This window comes from Triturus cristatus, chromosome 5_2 (assembly GCF_964204655.1).
Source record: "Triturus cristatus chromosome 5_2, aTriCri1.1, whole genome shotgun sequence".
In the NCBI taxonomy this organism is placed as follows: domain Eukaryota; kingdom Metazoa; phylum Chordata; class Amphibia; order Caudata; family Salamandridae; genus Triturus; species Triturus cristatus.
Window position 1 is genome coordinate 818,367,036 of NC_140588.1, and position 22,196 is coordinate 818,389,231.

At 43.7% G+C, this 22,196-nt stretch overlaps 1 protein-coding gene across 9 annotated transcripts in view; it reads right to left on the reverse strand.

The window, feature by feature from the left end:
- The window catches only part of FGF13 (fibroblast growth factor 13), a 984,800-nt gene that overhangs the window by 194,563 nt on the left and 768,041 nt on the right, over nucleotides 1-22,196 (reverse strand). For all 9 annotated transcript variants that reach the window (XM_085607978.1, XM_085607973.1, XM_085607974.1 and 6 more), the window contains one exon: nucleotides 16,008-16,111. In XM_085607978.1, the coding sequence (XP_085464104.1) occupies nucleotides 16,008-16,111 (104 nt within the window). The remainder of the gene's footprint in view (nucleotides 1-16,007; nucleotides 16,112-22,196) is intronic.

Below are 22,196 nucleotides of genomic sequence, written 5' to 3' on the forward strand. Positions count from 1 at the left end.
AAAATGCCACTTTAAGAAAATGTGCATTTTCTTACTTTACTATTCTGTGTGCCTCTGCCTGCTTGTGTATTGAGTGTCTGGTGTGTGGGTGACAAGAGCTGAGATGTGCATTCACTCTAGACAGTCCCTGAGGGGTGTTGAGGTGTGCCCTGCCTTGCATGGGTGACTCGGCGCAGAGCTGAATAGACCTGGTCTGCATTTAGAGTAGTGGGAGGAGTGCCACTTACACCTGAATAGGCTGGGTCTCCTTTTGCACAATGCTGTCTCCGCCCCCTGTAGTCATGCTGCACCAGTGTATGCAGAACTGGTTTGGACTGGGTTCAGAGACCTTTGCTACAAAGAGATCAAAGACATTTTGGTATATAAATATGTGACCTAAAACCCCATGAATTTGGATTGCTTCAAGAAACAAGAGGACCCTGCCAAGAAGAAGAGCGAAGGACTTTGTGAGGAGCACACTGTCTTTTCTGAGTGAGGGGTGGGTTGGCCTGCAGTTGCTGCTTCTGTCTGTGGTGGAGGAAAAGGACTGACTCTATTTGCCCTGCTGTGGTATCCTGCTTGTGAAAAATCCCCAAGGGCTCGTGTGTGCTGGCCTCCTGTTTTGGAAAATCTCAGGGACGTAAAAGATTTCCAGATAAGATCCTTGCAGGACTTTTAAGTGACCTGCCTGGGAGGAGAGCTGAAGAGCTGAGTGAGGAGCGCTGCCCCTGTTGTATGTGCGTTGGGTTGGCCTGCAATTGCTGCTCCTGCCTGGACTAGGCAAAGTATTGGACTGTTCCTTCCAAGATTTACAAACAGCGCCTGGTGAGTGCTGTGTACACCTGCCTCGAGAAACCATGCAAATGAGGAGTTTTGATGCTGCACGTGGAGTTGTCAGCAGACCGGAGCAAGTGCTTTAATCTTTCTGCATCAAAGAATCTATGCGAGCTTGAGGAGCGCCATAATCACCTGGAAAGGTGCTTCGGGGCAAATGCATCGCGATGCCCTGTCTCCCTTTGCATTCGCGAGAGTGGAAACAACTCCGCTGCACTTCGCGAAGCGGAGTTTTCTGCACTCCGCGAGCTCCTCGGAGTGCGGATTGTAGAAAACTCTGCAAAGTCCGCCAACGGAGCGAAGTTCACCGCCCAGGCTTACTCCTAAGGCCATCAAACATGTGTTCAGTTAAAGAAGACAAACATCGAGGGATCTTCACACCAAAGACAGTAATTGCCAACAGAATCTAAACTTTAGAGCAGAAAAGCTAGTAAAAGGTAAACTAGTGTTTACTTTAGGTAACTTGGTGCATCTCTGCATCTGCAGAAGTTGTATCGAGGGGCCTTGAAAATTCAGTTGTATTTCACTACTACACTTATCAGAATACATGAAAGCAGTTTCAGTTTAATACTCAAATAATCACAGCAGGAAGAGGAAAGTTTTTACCAGCAACCACATCCAGTACAGGTTATGTTAAGGAATTTTGACCGGTACTCTATGATCCATAAAATATGCTAACATATGTATAATGTTAGAATAGTGAGCAGCATTAAAACAATTATGCAAAAATTCAAATAAAAACAGTGATGCGGGAATAGAATTTGTAAATGCTATACCCAATGCAGACACACACGTTTATCTTGCAAATGACTGCAGTGTTCATCCACTAAGTGTATGGGCACAAGTGCAGATACCCAAAATAAGAATAGGTAAGACAACAGTCACATATCAACTTCAGAAATAGTCGGCAGGGCAAAGGAAAATCACCCCATAAAAGAATCAAGGATCAAACCCATGGAGTGGACAGATGCCTGAGTTAATAAAAAGAACACTCGTTAACAAACTGGGATTTATGATGATGCATTTGAACAAAATATCTTCTGCCTCTAAACAATAGGACACATAACAAGAAACAGCAGGAACTAAAAAAGTAAAAATAGGTGGAAATATCAATATTAAATCTACTATAAGAAAAACTTTATGGAAAGTAAGTGATCAGGAAAGAAGCCTAATAACATGTATCTAGAGAGAAGAGAATTGTGATACAACAAAGCATGGGAGAACATACATGTACTGTACACCACTGAGAATATGGAGTCTCATTCACAATGCCACATTGATTCACATTGATTCACATTGATTCATCAAGCTCTGGGCAAAAGGGGTTAACAAACTGACTTTCATTAGTTCACAGAGTGACACAGACCTTGGACTTGTGCCACTAAATGTGCAAAACCTACAATATGGTAGCAGATCTTGCTACCTGTAACAACAATCGTCAATATCACTTTAAAATGTTTATGTCACTTCTGGTGTCTTCTGGATCAGAATGTCCTGCAAGCTGTCCAAGTCTGTGCGGGGGAGTGGATGAACTGTGGTTGACCTTTTCTGTACACTTATCAGGTGGTCACCAAGGGCTACTGCATGACTAAGGACGACCAGTCTCCACTCATGGTAGCAGCCTCAAACTGAGCCAATAGAGTCCTCTCAAGCATTCATACTGTGAATTAAGAATTTTAATAAAATCAGGGCAAAATCTGACTTGGCATCCAATTGGCAATGTTTTCGGATGCATGCTCTGTGAATGACAGCGCTAAAAATATTGAATGATGCAGGTTGATTCGTTATTAGTAGTGCTTCCTATTTCATGGTATTATTTGACACTTCTATCTGTAATTATAGATCTTTCTTTCTTGCTTGTGTTATCTGTAGTTATCCATATTTATTTTGTTCTTTGTGTAAAACATTAAGCTGTAATGAGTATATTTCCAGTCATCTAAAAGCATTTGCATTTTCTTTCTTAACTGCTCTACCTGTCGATCTGCACAGCTATTGACCTAGCACTCATGATTGACACTACTGAGAATCGTCCAAAAGAAAACCTATTGTTCATAATTCTCAATATTCAAAAATAAATTCAGGAAAATAGATGTTTTTCTGTCTGTAGTTATCTGGAAAATCAGTAAAAACTGAAAAGTGGAGCGTTAATTATAAGTACCTTGTTTGGTGCAAAGGTCCTCTAACACGTTGACAGATTTCACCCAGATAAACTTTGATACCACTATTTTGCATTTGTAGAAATGTATACCCATGGCTTGGGAGTGCGAGTTAACCTTCTTTTGAAGGCTCGTCAGCAGCAAGCTCGACTACGACAACGCACTCTACCACGGCGCCACCCATTAAAACTCCAAAAGAAATTGCAGAGCATCCAGAACGCCTCCACCAGACTTATCCTGGACATCCCCCGCTGCAGACAGATATCCGTCACCTGAGAGACCTTCACTAGCTCCCGACCATCAAAAGAATCACCTTCAAGCTCCTCATGCAAGCCTGCAAAGCCCTCCACAACACCACACCTTCATACCTCAACCACCGGCTCTCATTCTACACACCCACCAGACATCCCCGCCCAACTGGCCCTGGCCGCTATTCTATGGATCCGCAAGGCCTCGACCGGAGGAAAATCCTTCTCTAACCTCACTGCGAAGATCTGGAACTCTCTAACTCTACATCTCAAGAAATCACCTTTGCTGCCTAAATTCAGAAAGGACCTCAAGATCTAGCTCTTCAACTGAACTGCAGAGCCCCCCACGCCCCAAGTGCCTTAATACCCTAAGGGGTGACTAGCCATGCTCTAAAAGAACACTGATTGATTGATTGATTGATTGATTGATTGATTGATCGATTGAAGTCTAAGCTGCAGGTCGTCCGATATCAGCTCATCTCATCATTTTTTCATTTGCCACCAATGGACACTTCCATCAATGGACAACTCCCTCAGCATCACTACTCCATTCCATCAGTGAATAAAGAAGCTAATTCCCAGACAACATTTAAACAGTAGGCTCATATACTATTCATCCCCCTTTACAAAGAAAAACAATGCACAATGCACTCACTACCAAACATGCACAAATCATCCCCTAATGGTTATATTGCACATTCATTGCTTTCCACCAACACCAAATTGAGAACAAAGTGTCTCACTCAACCTATATCCCATTTCGAAGTCCAGCCTAGAGTTTTCCTAAACCTAACTACATCCAGACTCACACAAAAAAGGTACATTAGAATAAGCAAGAACAATCTCTGTGCATACAGGATAACCAGTCCTAAAACCAGACAAGGCTTGCTACCTTTACAGTAAACATAGGCACACATCCTTTTAGACACTGCCTGAACACACAGAACACACCCAACAGTTGGCAGTGTACAGTAACAGGATTCAAAGTTCTGCTTTTAGTTAAGGCTCACCGATCTTGCAGCCACCACTGACATCCATTTATCTCAGCTTCACCTAACCACACAACTGCAAACTATTCAAAATCTGAGGCCAAGGCTGAGTCAGCCTGCAGCAGTCGATAATTTGTAAAGGAATATGTGCTGGCGCGGTGTCCAAAGCGCTGCTCAGAAGCCCGAGGACTGTACTTTTGAATGTTTGCATGCCAATTCTTAAGGTTGAATTCACTTTATGCTGCTGTGTTCCACTACCGGACCCTTTCAGCCTATTTAGGTCACTTTGCAGGATCCTGTTTTCTCCCTTTGTGATGGTTTATCCATCTTTTTCGTCCTCCTTTCCCTTTGGCGTGTTTTTCCCTCTATTGCTTTTGGCAAATGTCTGATGAGGAAAGAATAGTTCTGGTGGCCCACACCAACAAACAGAGGCTCAAATTAAGCACTGACCTGCAGGCACCACTATGTGAGGGCCCTTGCATCCATACCAGTAAAATAAAATAAAGAAGAACTATTTAATGACAACCTACGTAAGTGCCATGGTTTACTTAACCTTCACCTACCACTGGCACTTCCATCACTCACGCCATGCACAGGATGTGTAGTATCAACTCTTCAGAACGTATCCTGTTTTAACACTCCTCTAAATAAATATCTGCTAATAAATGCTTCACTTAAAGAATTAACAATCGAGAGGTTCAGAGCAACGAACCTGAGTTGCAACTCAATCCAAATCATACCATACATGCAGCAAACAAAATGACCTTTTCATAAATCACAAACTATATCGGCACCACGTAAACTCGGATAAAAGGCTGCTATTTTCACTGCAACTCACATTGTCATAAGAGTACGCAATTACACTTCACACAAACACACTACATTAAAAGGCACATGTTTAAACAATGTGAAGCAAAAGTTACATACGAAACTACACTAATGCGCATAGGCATTCCGTCCCACAGCCACTCCACAAATGCCGTCACTATGCCCAGACGTGGGTCCTGTCCTCACTGTGACACTAGAACCAAGCTACTCCCGACTGATGAGCTCTAACTGGGGCGAAACCAGTCTTGGATTGCGTGTGTTCTGGTGCGGGGAGGGCCTGGCAGATCAGGCTGGACTGCTCCTAGTGGAGGGGTGCCTAGATTGGTTTGCATATGGCTGGGCCCAAACTGAGGTGGCATGGTTGAAAAAGAACAATGGGCTGGTGTGCTACCCCAAGCTACTCCCGACTGATGAGCGTGTGTGTTCTGGTGAGGGGAGGGTCTTGCAGATCAGACTGGACTGCTCCTAGTGGAGGGGGGTCTAGATTGGTTTGCATATGGCTGGGCCCAAACTGAGGTGGCATGGTTGAAAAAGAACAATGGGCTGGAGTGCTACCCCAAGCTACTCCCGACTGATGAGCGTGTGTGTTCTGGTGCGGGGAGGGTCTTGCAGATCAGACTGGACTGCTCCTAGTGGAGGAGGGTCTAGATTGGTTTGCATATGGCTGGGCCCAAACTGAGGTGGCATGGTTGAAAAAGAACAATGGGCTGGTGTGCTACCCCAAGCTACTCCCGACTGAGGAGCGTGTGTGTTCTGGTGCGGGGAGGGTCTTGCAGATCAGACTGGACTGCTCCTAGTGGAGGGGGGCCTAGATTGGTTTGCATATGGCTGGGCCCAAACTGAGGTGGCATGGTTGAAAAAGAACAATGGGCTGGAGTGCTACCCCAAGCTACTCCCGACTGATGAGCGTGTGTGTTCTGGTGCGGGGAGTGTCTTTCAGATCAGACTGGACTGCTCCTAGTGGAGGGGGGTCTAGATTGGTTTGCATATGGTTGGGCCCAAACTGAGGTGGCATGGTTGAAAAAGAACAATGGGCTGGAGTGCTACCCCAAGCTACTCCCGACTGATGAGCGTGTGTGTTCTGGTGCTGGGGGGGGGCCTGGCAGATCAGGATGGACTGCTCCTAGTGGAGGGGGGTCTAGATTGGTTTTCATATGGCTGGGCCCAAACTGAGGTGGCATGGTTGAGAAAGAACAATAGGCTGGAGTGCTACCCCAAGCTACTCCTAGTGGTTAGACTTATTGCAAGCCTTTAATCCATCACCTTTTGTGTGCTAATAGCCAGCCCACAATTCTCTTCTCTGCATATGTTTTTATTCAATAATGGCAGTTAATGTGAGTTGCCTGGTGTTTAATATATAAAATGAGGGTACTAAATCCTTTCCATCAATAGATTACTGCTGTCTGAGTGGATTGCCATATATGCTGTGTGCCCAGATATGGGTCTCTTGATCTTTGTCCCATAGACACTCAAGCTGCACCTCACTGATGTGACCCAAAACGCTGAAACAGGCCTGGGGCTGCTTGTGCTCCCATTTCAAAGGGGCGTGGCCTAGAGATGAAGCTAGGCTATTAAGACATGGCGTAAGACCAAGGTTAATTTTCTTATTGCCGGTCCTCTTCTGCAGTGCCAGAAACAACTAAAACAAGTACTGGCAAAGCCAATAGGTCTGGCAGTGGCGGCCAAACTTTGGCCTTTGTATATTCTTGTTTTCTTTTGTTATTGTTCCTTTGAAATGTTTGCTGTGAAGGCTATTGCCGGATGCTTGCCAAATCTAAATAAGAAAGGAAAAAGACACTGGCTAAAAGTAAAAATATTTTTAGTATAAAAAGCACACATTGCCATAGTCGTCCCTAGCACTAAAGGAACCAGTTTTTGTGTGCATGTGCTATATGTGTAAGAGTGAAATACCTTCATTAATCGGTGAATCTGGACAGTGGCTTACGTGCACTTACTTACTAGGCTGTTTGATATGGTGGACAGAAGAATAATGGGAATGCCCCAACAAACGAATGAATGAACAGGGCTGACTGAAAGCCTGTTTAAAGAATTACATTCTGTATCTAATTTAATAAAAACGAAAAGGGTCTGGCTAACGCCGGACCTAAAAATAACATGTTTTGGAACCTGCCCAGAGTAGATACTAGCGTTTTAGACTAATTCGAGCATTTCCATCCACTGCCCTTGTGCTAAGAGACCAAAGCACTTAGCATCCGATGAGTGAGTATTTTTGTTAAAGTGCCTCCTCAAAGTAGCAAAGACTTAAAGGGAAATGTAACTTTAATGGCAACAGTATGAGGAGAAGACAATATTTGCGGGCCTTTCTATGAGACACTCTATAAATAAGAATTGTAACTTCCATTTTCCCATTTCAAGCACTTCCACACACATGCTTTTTAGAAATGATGTTAGTCGAATCACGCCTAATTTTTTCTATGGAAAACATGGCTTGTTTTGAAACACGTCAAATAAAACTAATATAAGCGGCGGAATTCCTTCTATCTCCTGGGCTATTTATATACCCATAGGTACAAAAAGTAATTTTCCAAGAATCTGTCAAAGCTGCAGAAACAGCAACCGACGGCCCTATCTTGGCTGCTTTGCATTAAAAATGCAAACTCCTTTCATTTTTCTCTCTAGAGTACCAAAAAGCAATTTACAAATCGTTCTGAAAAGATTATTTCCAGGTGATAGCATGCAATGGAAAACAGATAGCGAGCTACGCTGTTTATGGGGGCATTTGTGCAGTGCACGCAAAACAGTTGATCCTCCTGGAGGCTTGATTATCTATCCTTCGCCTCCAAAATCGGCTTTTTTTTAGTAAAATTACAGTTTTAGCATCTCTCTACAGTTTATTGAAAATAGATACTACTGGTTGTTGAGAAATAGTTGTTGCTGGAATCAGACATGAAGCTAGATGACTAGAGTAGTATGTTTAGACCGCTGGTGTCCAAAACAGTTCCAGAAGGGCCACATCTATGCAGATTTGGAGGATATCTCGCAGTGGGGTAACAAAGGCCCCTGCAGCCCCGCGCTCCATGGGGCCCTCTCAGCACAGTACGCTGGCCTGAGAGCTTCTGAGTGAGTCCGGAATGGGGCCCCTCCATGTGCTTTGCAGGGGGCCACCTCAAGTTCTGTTATGCCACTTATATCTCCTAGCTACGAAAATGAGTTCCATTGTGATTCAATGTATGCAGCAGATATCTCTTACATTGATATTCAAGATGTCTGACGTGGAAAGAGCTTCCCAGGACCTTACCCTAATTTACCTCCAAAGAAGATCTAACCTTGAGGTGGGACTTTTAAGAGTATTAACCAGAGGAGCTGGGATTATGCTGCAAGTGAGCAACATAATAGGTGGGAGGGTTGACTAAATTATGCCGCAAAAGTAGGCAAATAATGCACTAAACTGAGGCACATTTTCTGACAATATTACTTCAATATTTTGTCACTTAACACATGATAATACTTTCCAGGTATGGGTTTTACTTAACAGGTATTGAGCAGATGAATAGGCGTGAATGGTATGAAATTTCTCACAGGAGCTGCACAATGGGTCACTGTGATTGACCTGAATGGGAAGGGATAACTCCTTCGAACTCAGCAGAAGGGGGAAGGCTATGAACATCCCTTTTGTGTAAATTCTAGCTTGAGTGTCAAATCCTGAGTGAATTGTTGAAGCTTAGCAAGTGGGTCGTGCATTGGTATAGCGCTGACAGTGCACCGGGAGGGTTTATGCTCACGTGTTTCTAAGCTTTTAAAATGCACCATTTCCATTTTTAAAAACAAAGTTTGCTGAACTGATATTTTAATTGTATCATTTTGATTTTTTGTTGAACGTAAAAGCTGCTGGTCGATGCTTATCTTGCTAATGTTGAAACGCTATCGCGGTGCCCGCCTGTAAGGGCGGACCCGCACAAAGGTTAGCACTCTGGTACTTGACTTGGTCCAGCACTTCCCACTTCCTATTTAAACCCGGATGCTACGACCGCTCGTTTGGTTCGTGCATTGGTATAGCACTGACAGTGCGCTGGGAGGGTTTATGCTCATGTGTTTCTAAGCTTTTAAATTGCACCATTTCCATTTTTAAAAACAAAGTTTGTTGAACTGATATTTTAATTGTATCATTTTGATTTTTTGTTGAACGTAAAAGCTGCTGGTCGAGGCTTACCTTGCTAATGTTGAAACGCTATTACGGTGCCCGCCTGTAAGAGCGGACCCACACAAAGGTTAGCGCTCTAGTTCTTGGCTTGGTCCAGCACTTCTCACTTCCTATTTAAACCCGGATGCTACAACCGCGCAGCGTGCGCGCGGAAGGTGCGCCAAAGGCTAGCCAGTCTGCTCACGTCAGTGCCCGGAACGCGGCCAGCGCCAGGACCCCTGCCCGTTTTACAAGGTATTCTTAGTCACATAGCCAACTCATAAGCTACAATCCTGGTAAATGTGTGCTCCATAAAATACAGCTGGATTCTCTTCCTTCCTGCCTTAGACGTTGTAACATCTGTGGTTGGATGGCCCAAAACCCATTCTCCAATTATATGACTAAGGACTCCGCTGGATATAGGCTGGCCAACAAGAGAGCCACCATTTCCCTGCGAAATAGCAAGGGCTTCTAATCAGCTGCTCAGACTTCTGATCTTACCAATAAGATCTTCCGAGCAATTAAGTGCATCTTACTCAACACTAGGTCAATGATCAAGCACAAGTTTCACTTAGAGTGCCTGATCCAACTAGAAAATCCAGATCTGTTTTTTCTCACTGAAACCTGGGCAAATGAAACTAATGAGCCGGAGGGGAATGCGGCAATTCCAGCCAGCTACTTTGTCACTAATTCTGATAGAATTGGGGCAAAGGGTGGTGAAATTGCTATAATTTCACGATCCCATTATACGGTGAGAATTACTCCAGAACCCACCTTGGATGCCGAGGCTATATCCTTCAGTACAAAACATAACAACCGAGAATTGTTTCTGGGTCTTCTGATCTATAGACCTCCAGGCCCTAGATCCCCTTTCACTACCTCTCTCCAGACCAATCTGAATCATGCCTAGACACCGAATAATTCACGGTGCTAGGCGATTTTAATTTTAATTTGGAAGCCAATAACAATTCTGATACATTCTGTTTAATAGATAAATTAGCTGGCTTTGGGCTGAATCAGATTGTTAGTGAGCCAATGCATCAAGAAGGACATACACTAGATTTTTATGAATAACGCACTTATAGAAGTTAAGACTGTTTGTCCATTACCCTGGTCTGACCACTTGGCGGTACATTTTACCATCATGCCTGCGACATCCAATGGTGATCGCAGGAACAGACCTTCGGTGGTCAAATTCCGGGCATGGAAATCAGTCTGTAAATATGACCTATTATTAGCACTGTGTGAAAGGCCTTTAATCCCTACTGACCCTAACCAAGCTGTGACTGTTTGACAGCTGGCTCAACAGAGCTGCGAATAAAGTGGCACCAGAAGTAACGAAGCACTCTCGAAGAAAGTTAGCCTCGTCTCCATGGTATTCGGCAGAACACAAGCAAGCTAAAATTAAATGTAGGCAAAAGGAGCGCATTTGGAGATCTGAATATAGCATGGCACATAGGAAAGATTACTGTGTAGCCTTAGAAAAATATAAAATTGCGATAACCCTGGCCAAAACAGCTTATTTTACCACTAAAATTCAGGAGGCCACAAACTCCCCAAAATAACTATTTAAAACTGTCTCCGCTCTGATGAAGTGTCCGCGGGACACAACGTTCACTCCAGGTCAAAGGTTTGTGGACAAGCTGGCAGGTTTTTTTTCAAAGCAAGGTCGAGTGTGTATATAATGAACTTCTGAAAACAGTCGAGGTCGTAGGGAGTAACCATCCAGCGAAGCCTGAGGACAAGGTCTCTCATTGCGGCCTAATGCAATTTCCACTGTTGGGAGAGGAGAAAGTAGCTGACCTCTTGTTAAAAACTAAATCAGGGTCCCCCCTAGATCCCTGCCCACCGCATATACTACAATTGGTTCCGGGGGAGAGTAGCCTTTCATTGTCCCCAATATTAAACCAAATCGTAGCCTCAGGGGTCTTCCTTATCACCTGGAAAAAAGCCTGTATTCGTCCTCTTTTAAAAAAACCTAAGTTGGATCCCTCAGATGAGAAAAACTACCGCCCTATATCCTGCCTACTGCTACCTGCCAAAATCCTGGAGAAGGCCATGAACTCAGAAAGGATAACATATTTAGAGACAAATAATATTCTTGACTCTACCCAACATGGTTTTAGATCATTACATTCTACTGAGCCGGCCTTGATCATGACAGCAGAGGAAATTCAGAAGGTGATAGATGGTGGAGGAAGGGCTGCATTGGTCCTGCTTGATCTAACAGCAGCCTTCGACACCGTGAACCACACGGTACTAGTCCGAATGCTGCAGGACATTGGTATCAGTGGCACAGCATTTGCCCTCCTTACCTCTTTTGTATCATCTAGGGAACAACTGATTTTTTGGGACGGCTATCAGTCTGATGAGTCCCACAAGGCTCGGCCTTATCCCCTACGTGGTTCAACATATGCGTAGCCACCCTGGCTCGACTTATAAAAAGCTCTGCTTTTCGCTGGTGTCATATGCTGATGACACACAGCTTACCGTGTCTGTAGCACAATAAGTGGATGTAATGGCTTCCCAATTCTGTAAATGTCTTTCTGCTCTGATGTCTTGGATGAACTCTAATTTCTTAAAACTGAACGCAGATAAAATAGAGGTGGTGGAGTTTGGACAGAAAGTATCGGTTTGGAGCCAATTATGGTGGCCAACTGCAGCCGGTACCTGTCCGGCTCCGGTTAATAAGGCAAGGAACCTTGGCTTTATGATCGAAAAATACCTCACCTTGGCACCACAGATCAATCAAGTCTCTTCAGCCTGCTTTTTCACGTTAAAAGGCCTAAGGAAGATTCTTCCGTTTATCCCTCTCTCTTTGAGAAAAACTGTGATAAGAGCCATGGTCATATCGAGAATTGATTATTGTAATGCTCTTTATTTGGGAGCAGGTGCAGCTCAAATCTCCAAACTTCAATCAATTCAAAATGCGGCAGCAAGAGTTCTGCTCAAACTACCCAAACATCATCCCACATCCTCTAGTATAAAACAGCTTCATTGGCTCCCAGTGAGACGACGGGTCGATTTTAATACACTCTGCCTGATACACAAAGCCCTCTTTGGTGGTGGGGCTAAAGATATGCAATCCTTGTTTCTTCGATATGTGCCGTCGCGTCCTTTAAGATCCTCCTCTCTTGGATTGGTACACCTTCCAAAGATAAAGAAAGCAAGGTGTGGAGGTAAACGCTTTTCTTTATTAGCGGCCAAATTGTGGAACTCCTTGCCCCTACAATTGAGACTTCAGCCTAGGAGATCGGTGTTTAGGAAGGGAATTAAAACATGGCTCTTTACCCATCCCTAAACCTGTTGGTCGCTGTCCTTGCATCCCACTTAGCACCAAGACACCTCGGCAATAGTGCGCTCTATAAATAAGTCAGTCAGTCAGTGAGATTCGAGAGGTAGGAGTCTCAAATCTTGCCACTGAAAAAGCAGTGGGGTGATGGGAGTTTAATTTTCCAAGTTTCGTGATGGACTGTTTCCAGGAGGAACAGGGTCAGTACTAATTTGCATTAGGGGTCCTCTGTCTAGATTGTCAAAATGGGCAAAAAACAATGAGCTGGAATGCTACCTCAAGTGACTGTTACTGCTTTGAATATTTGCAAGCAGTCATCCCATCATCTTTTTGGTGGGAAATTTAAATTGTCACACTTGTCCAAACCTATTACTGCCAATGTTTGTGAATTCCAAAAATTAGTAAACTTGCACCAGCAGCGGCCGTCACAGGTAAACGCGGGGGGGTGGGACGGAGCAGAGTGGAGGGAGTCGACATACGACAGAATAGGTATGATTAAATAAATAAATAACACCTACTCTGCCGTCTGATGGCTTCCCCCACCACACCACACCCTGCTCCGCTCCACCCCACTTACCTATGCCGGCCGCCGCTGACTTGCACCTATTCAAAGAGTACTTCTATAGATGCAGATTTACTACTTTTTTCTAAATTGGTCACTATATATTTAAGATTCTGATCCAAAAAACTAACATACTAAAACCTCTTAGAGAAATAAAAACAATGGGAAAAACCAGCAGAGACTCAAGGCCACCTAGGCCAAACTACCAAACCAAAAATGCTTTAGAGGTCGGACAACCCAAAGTACCCCAGCTGAAGTTATGGCCCTGCCCAATCCACCTAGCCATGGTGGTTCTCTCTTGGAACTCATGACTACAGTCACATACAACGCAATGTGCTGCAGTCCCTACACTTGGACAGCTTACTAAAATATATTTTCACTGCATGCATTCTCCTTTGTCTCTATTACAAGAAGTTGTATTGGTGTATTTGCCAAACTGGTGCATTTGGACAGGGCTCTTTGTATTCCGTCCCTGCCTTTTAAAAGACATGTTGTCCAGTGACTGACAGCCCAGTGTACTAAGCCTGAGTAGCAAATAGAGGAAGGCATGCATGCAAATTAATGGGGCAGGCACAGCCAGAGCCAACAATGGGTCAGGTGTGGCTCCAAGTGTCCATGCACAACTGAACCATGAAAATATTTGGCCTGTATATTGTTCAACAGCCATAATACAGAAATATGATACAATCTATTCAAAATACAAAAAAGTGTATTTCTTTAACATGTGGAAGCATTTCACCATATTGCATCAGATCATATCAATGCATACAAAGACATTTATTAAAAGTGATCATTTTTAGGAACTTTCATGGCTCACCCCCAATGACAATGCCGTTATCGATCTAAGTGGCAAGTCAGTAGTCACGTAACCCCTATGTATAACCTAGATTCTTATTATACATGGAGCAACATTACAGTTTATTAAATCAATTATGAGGTGCTTGTACATTGCACATCCTGAGCTCATGTATTTAAAAGTGTGCTCGTATGGGACAGTAAAGAAAAAAAAGACTCTGTGAAATAAGTAGGATCGTATACTTTGGACAAGCAGGGAAGTCAGTATTTTCTTCTAGGTTTTTCAATTTCACATTTTGAAAATCAGCCACCAGATGGGTCTGTCTCTCTGTCTCTCTGTCTCTCTGTCTCTCTGTCTCTCTGTCTCTGTCTCTCTGTCTCTCTCTCTCTCTCTCTCTCTCTCGCTCACTCCAAATATTGCGCGCACTGCATTGCCAAATGCGATGCAGCGCGCACAACAAAAGTCATTTTATGTATTTATTTGTTTACTTACCTCCATTGGGCCATATTCCATAGGCTACTACCCCCACCCTGCTCCACCCCCGCCCCGCCCCACCGCCTGCAGCACTCCCACCACCGGCCGTTACTGGATCTCGTGATCTTAACCATTTTATTGGCTAGTGCCATGATATCTGTTTGTAACAAAGCGCTTAATAAATTCTAAAATCAAGAAAGAAAATAAAGAAATGGTAAATCTTTGATTAGACTTAACCAATGCTTGATTTGTAAAAAAAAACAAAACGTAAGTCTCAGGGCTCTCTTCATGACATAATGCCCCCTGCCATGCTGCCAATCATAGTAACATCACAACTGCTAACCATCAGACTCCTACAAGTGTGACAATTCGGTGACTATTCGGTATATTTCAGTGCCATACGAGCACACTTTTAAATACATGAGCTCAGGATGTGCAATGTACAAGCACCTCATATTTGATTTAATAAACTGTAATGTTGCTCCATGTATAATAAGAATCTAGGTTATACATAGGGGTTACGTGACTACTGACTGGCCTCTTAGATCGATAACGGCATTGTCATTGGGGGTGAGCCATGAAAATTCCTAAAAATGATCACTTTTAATAAATGTCTTTGTATGCATTGATATGATCTGATGCAATATGGTGAAATGCTTCCACATGTTATAGAAATACATTTTTTTGTATTTTGAATAGATTGAATCATATTTCTATATTATGGCTGTTGAACAATATACATGCCAAATATTTTCATGGTTCAGTTGTGCATGGACACTTGGAGCCACACCTGACCCATTGTTGGCTCTGGCTGTGCCTGACCCATTAACTTGCATGCATGCCTTCCTCTATTTACTACTCAGGCTTAGTACACTGGGCTGTCAGTCACTGGACAACATGTCTTTTAAAAGGCAGGGACTGAAAACAAAGAATGGCATGTGCGACAGTTAATAGTAATTTTGAATGTATATTTAATGAAAAATTAAATCTTGTTCTCGTCATCTTTTAATGAACCAGACAGTACCACCTTGAGGCAGACTGTCACAACTGCAGGTGTTGACAATTAAGTGCCGGTGCCTAGCATCGGAAAACACCGGCTCAAATTAAGCACTGGAGTTAAGCTCCTCAGGCTTATACACCAAAACCAAAACGCTCTTCCTTCCTTCCTCTCTCATATGTACAAATTCCGCAGCCTTCCTTATTCCTCATTACACAAGCCACATAGTTTAATTCAGATATAAGTAAGTACACTGCCCCACTGCTCTATAGCCATCCAGACTTACGCGGTATAGATAAACCGATGCAAACACATGCATAGCATTTTCAGTTATTCAAACCAGGAGCTTTGAGAAGTTGGCATGAAACCGTTGCTTTGGGGAATGTTTTTACATGGCAATGGTAAACACAGTATTTGTGTGTTTTGGGAAATAATAATAAGCTATCATGTCAAACAGGCCACGATGCATAAAATAAACATTTATATTATAAATACCTTATCACCTTGTTCACATCAATTATTCAACACATCTTCTTTCATGGCTTTATTTTATATTCTTTGTGGACAGCAAATCAGCTGTAACTCAATCCTGGCTCTTACTGTGCACAGGGAATTCAAGGGCTGTTGCTAAAGAAAGCCCTTTTAGTGCCAGCTATAAAAGTATAGCTAGTGTGACTTATGGCCATATATAAAAGTAGACTGAGAACTTACCGATGTGTAAAGGTAGCCTTCACCGTTCATTGCCAGATATAATTTAGTTTGGACACCTTGAATAGCTACTACTCGTAAACCCACGGGTATAAGGTTAAATATAGCTGAGAAGGAAAGAAGAAGAAACACAATTACAAGAAACATAGAAGGAGGCACATGTGACTTAATTCACACACTGACAGCAATTAAACATGCTAGTAGAAACACGGGTGAGGGATGTAAGCTCTCACTACACTTTCAAGGCCAACAATGCTGTTTCTCCTTCCAAGGTCGAAAACCGAGTTCCCTCAAATTGAATAACAGTAACAACTCTGATTTACAGCAATTAGAAATGGCAAACTATGCACCCATAATCGCTATAGAAAAACAAGTAAGTGCTTACCGTTCCCTTTGTAGTTCTCAGATTATAAATCGATTTTACAATAAAATACTCCAATTTGAAATGCCAGGAAAGTCAATAAAAATGTGATGTCAAAATATAAAACTGTACGCTATACTTCTGTGAATAGGCATTTTTGGACATTTACTCTGATTTATTGAAAAATGTTCTGATGAAATAGATTTAAGTCAGTGATAGGACATAACTCTTCAAAAGTTTCCTTCACAGGTAGTAGACATTTGTCAGTGGTTTAAAGCAGATTCAAAATTGCCAGTGAATAAAGCAAGATTGTTTAAAAGCCTACCATTGGTAGGATAGTCTAAACTAAAACAACCAGGAAAATGTACCCTCACGCCTGTCATTTGAACTCTTTATTCCAAAGTGATGTCGTTTACATTCTAAGTGACTTTAACCCCTTCGACGCGCTTGACGGAACGGTTCCGTCATGCACGTCGGTTGGGCTGTGCTTATGACGGAACCGTTCCGTCATGGCCCCGCCCGCGCACGGAATCTTCAGCGTGGCGCGGAAATCTGTGCCGCGCTGAAGGGGTTAATTGTGAACATTCAAGATATTTGAATGTAGCCCTGCACCAGACTAACCCCTCAGTTTCACCAACTACTGACAAGTTCAAAACACTCTACATCAAAGGGATTCCGGATATTTCCACCAGCACTCTTCCCGGGTACCATTCTTGGAAGTGGAGAACTTGGGTCTACAAGAGGTTCACTTTTAAAGAATATAAGTGATAAGTGAAGGGTGTCAATCAGTAGATTACTCACTGTCGAATAGGACACTTTACCCCGCATTTTTTACTCTGCATGCCATTACCCCGCATTTTTTACTCCGCATTAACTTTTACAAAGCAGGGCTTTCCAATGCAATCCGATAGGACGCTTCCCCCATTCCAATGCAATTACTATTCTAACTCAAGGGGTGCGTTACTTTGGGGAATGCGTTGTAACAGTTTTGCGGTGTAAAGCCCTGCGTTATAAAAGTTATTGCGGAGTAAAAAATGGAGGGTAAAGGATGTTTCGCCTACATTTTTTACTCCGCCTGCCATTTCCCTGCATTCTCTGCTTTCCTGTATAATGTGCACGCTCCCTTTAAAGCTTATGCAGGCGCTGTATCTCAGGGATGTCCGTGGTGTGATAGAGAAACATTGCTTCCCAAACAGTTATAGGACTAGAGTGGCAAGACTCAGTTCAAGTAGGCATCTTACTAGCCGCTGGAGATAAATTAGTTTCACAATATTTCCTGCGTTCGCCAAAGTCACACATCTAAAACGTTAACAGTAACATTTCAGATCTGATATGTTAGTGCGCGAGGAAGCAATATATGTCGGGCATAATTAAGATAAACACTGTAGCAACATTTTATCTCAACAAAACATTTTAGATTATCAAATCGGTGCACACGCTAATTGAAAGTGACGAACATGTGTGGACGATGACTTCTGCACAACAGTTTTCAAAACCAACCTCTCAGCTGTAGGACAAGCTGTACTGCACTACTGCTATTGGCTTACAAGGTGTGCAATATTAATATTCTGACATGTGTCCATGACAGCCTCGTTACCTGTCAGTGTCATAACAGGCTGACAGCAGTGGGAGTTACACCGACAGTACAAAAGCATACAGCCTTCAAAGAGCTGGGACCTGTAATTCAGGCCTCAATCCATAGCTAAGGTCAGATATCCAGGCCGTTCTTGTGCACACAGAGTGAATTGATGTATTTGCTATTGTAAAAGCTAAATAAACAACTGCAGTATTCTCTACTACTATAACATAATATTACGTTTGTATATATTGAGCAGAAGTATAAGGTATTCCATTACATCATAAAAAAGTCAATTACCAATATCTCCTTCAAAAATAAACATTATATTTTGAAACATTGGGACCATTGTTATTTCCCTATTGTATTTTTCTGGTATTTTTTAGACATAAAGTAAAGTGCAGCGTGCCGGAACAACATTCAAAATACATCAACGTGGATTGAAAGATGGGGATCTAATGTTGTAACACACCAATCAATTGTGTTATTTTAAACACAAATAAAGTGCATTGTGCCGGGATTCCCTTACAAACTTCTTTATAGATAAAAACACTAAGATCAGATCCTAATTCATCAGCAGTGCTGTTTTAGACATCAATAAAGTGCATTGTTACGGAACTAGATTAAAAAAAGAAAACTTTTTTTACCCATTATACAAAAATACTCAGTGCTTAGATAAAGTGCAATTCATCATTAGCTTTCAAAAACTTTCAAAAAGCGCCTTCGTCCCTGAGGTAGGTATATGTTGTTTTCTTTTCTCTTTGCCTTTTTTCCTCCATCTCTTTTCCCTCTCCTCTTTAAATTCATACAAACAACATTATTCTTAACCGTAATAAAGTGCATCACTCCATATTCCACCCAAGCTGGTAGCCTATAACTCTCAATATAAAGTGGGATTGTCCCTTAGAAAATAACTCTCAATATAAAGTGTGATTGTTCCTTAGCTCATGCTTGGCTTCATAGAATATCCCCATTGGCTTCATTGAATATCCTCATTCCGTCCACACAATGCTCCCTGATGTAATTTACACAATCCTATACTTCAACACTGTTAGACACGGGATCCCTGGTTGGCTGAGGTAGGTACCTTAGGCCTAGTAGGGACCTGTGTTCCAACATCAGGGAAAGGAAGGTCACCTTCTGAGATAGCCCCGCTCACCCCCTCGGTAGCTTGGCTTGAGTAACCAGGCTTATCTTCCAGGCAAATGTGTAAAGTATTTGCAACCACGGTCACAACAACCCAATGATGACACCACAAATAGACTGCACATGAGTTTTATGAAAATGAGTATAAACTTTATATAAAAAGATATACGATAAGACGACGCGATATAAATCCAACAAATGAGTTTGTGTACTAGTTCTTCTGGCCGGTTCTTAGGCCAGCCAGCCCTTGTAAGTTCTAGCGGTATTAATGAGCACTTCTAAACATTCTCCTGTAATCCTGATATCATTTTATACAGTTTGTAATGCTAGAATCAGGCACTTTTGCAATGTAAAAATACTGTAAGGCGTACCGCAGCAATCAGACACTCTACAACGTAAAAAGAATGCAATGCGTAATGCAAAAATCAGCCACTTTGCAAGGTAAAAATGATGCAGTGCGTAATACAACCACCAAGTACGTTGTCATGCAGAAATAAGGCAACACGTAATAAACTAATCAGGTAATTCGTTATGCAGGAATAATGCAATGCGCAATACGCTAATGAGGTAGTTTGTTGTGCAGAATCAATGCAATGTGTCATACGACAATCAGGTAGTTCGTTATGCAGAAATAATGCCATGCGTCATACACTAATCAGGTAGTTCGTTATGCAGGAATAATGCAATGCGTAATGCTCTAATCAGGTACTCCGTTATGCAGAAATTATGCAATGTGTAATACAACAGTCAGGTACTCTGTTATGCAGAAATGGAATAAAGCAGGGGCGTGGCTAGCAGCCGAAGAAAATGGCTGCAGGCTAGGAAGTCTCCGTCGCCCGACTACCTTCCCCAAAGATCCGAGCATTAATCCGCTGGCATTCAGATCCTAGAAGCAGCGTGCGAAGTGTCGGAAAGACCCACGACTCTGATGCTTCTAGTCCCGAACCGATCAAACGATCCCCGGTGAAATGGCGCCAAGCAACAGAAGTGCGGCCTACATCAGAAACTCAAGCCGGGGACTGGAGTTGGCCAAGAGCCGACCGCAACAGGTGAAGCAGACTGGCAGGCACTGTGAGCAGAGCGGGCAACGCGAACGAGTACCGCGGCCCGGCTAGACTCCACCGTGGCAACCAATAAACAAAGTGGGGCAGCGGAAACGATTCCCACGGCGGTGGCAGATGAAAATAGCTGGGGAGAAGGCGCAGTTTGTGCGCCGTATCACGGCCGATACTTGCATTGGATCGGGACCGACTGGCAGCCATATCGTGGGCCCAGGGCACGGCAATACAGAAGCGGCTTAACCGATGGACATCCAGTTGCACAAACTCGCGCTGTGGGGCAGTCAGTGAGATGCTGTGGAGGTGAGGTCAGGAGCGGCCGGGAGTGGTGTGACCCGCCTGGGATAAACCGATGCAGCCCTGGTGGATTAGTGCAGAGCAGACACTGCAATGCCATCTCCCCACTCGCTCAGAGTGAACCTGAAGCTCCCGTTGTAGGCGTACCTGGTAATACTGAGGAGGCCGCAAGCTGTGTAAACACTGAGAAGAAAATGCCCCGTGGGTACAGTGCAGCAAAAAGAATGTGAACAAAGCTGCCCCAGCAGTCCTACCCCTCTCAAGCAGAATGGAAGCCAAGTGGGAGATTCTCTGAATCTATGAGATAGTCAAGGGGGGGAAAGGATCCAAAAAACTCCGAAATCCACCGCCGTGCATACATAGCGGGCCCGCTACTGGCCACACAGCCTCACAGAGACAGTGCACAAAGCGGCTAATAGCACAACCCCCACTGATTGCTGGAATCCACTGATATCAAACAACTACTACAGCAGGTTCTTTTGTGGAAAACCCGAAAGGCCGCGTGTGCTGCGATACAGTACTGGAAGGCAGCGGTGAGTAACACCCCAGCCCCGAAACATTGTGAGTGGACCGGATCACGGCTGCGATGGGGGAAGGGGCCAAAGGGTCCCAAACCAAGCAAAACTTGAGAAATATGCCTACACCAGGACGCAATTGTAGCTCACGGACCAGGGCACCACCCCCCCAACAAGCCCTACGACAACAGAGAAGCCAGAAGTAATGTTACAGGACATTATGGTCACCTTAAATAATGTGCATACCTCTCTAGATTCTCGTATAGGGTCACTCTCAATGGAACTCTCATTGATCCAAGCTGATCTTAATAAAATGTCCACCAGAGTATCGGAGATAGAAACCACTACGACGACCCTCACAAGCGACAGGGCCGCTCTGAAGAAGCAAGTTCGCCATCTCAAGGCAGATAACAAAATAATGGCCACTAAAATCGAAGACGAAGAAGGTCGCTCAAGACGGAACAACAGTAGAATCTCCAGCAGCGGGGTCTCTCCAACTACTTCTCAGTAGAAAGAGCGCACCGTGTCCCGGGGGGGAAACCAAGACCGGGAGCACCTCCACGACCCATTCTTGCTCGTATTTTCAACTTCTGGGATCGGGACGTGATACTGCAAACAGCACGTATCGCCCCTCCACTGCATCTTGATCACAGTGCCATCATGATTTTTATGGACTATACGGCAGCAGTCACGAAGCAGCACCGTGGATTTCTTGAGGTAAAAAAGGAGCTCCGGAACCGTGGACTCAAATACTCAATGCTGTTCCCAGCTGAAATAAGGGTGGAAGCCGAGGGTAAAGCATTGTTTTTTCTGACTCCAGAGGAGGCTCAGGAATGGCTGGAGGAATGGCCGGATCTTGAAACCCGATTGAAATGGCAGAGGTATTGGACAACGTGTATGGGACAAATCGTTGGAGAGGTCAGGAGAGACAAGAGCAATGGGAAGATCATCCCAAGTGAGCGGAGGAGAGTAAGCACGACTGTACTAACATTGAACACTGACACTGATGGGAGGGCTGAGATCAAACGAACAGCTGAACCCGGAACTCTGTCACCGAGTGGGTGACACTTTTGCCAATGCCTTTCTGGAGAAGATTAGGAGAATGCAAGACACTTCTGAGACACTATACCATGTTAACTTGAGCGCCTTTATTAATGCTGCATCCTCATTATATTGACCCACTGAACGTGACCATGCCACTAAGGTACACAGCGGAGAAGGGGGAAGTTATAAGGGGCT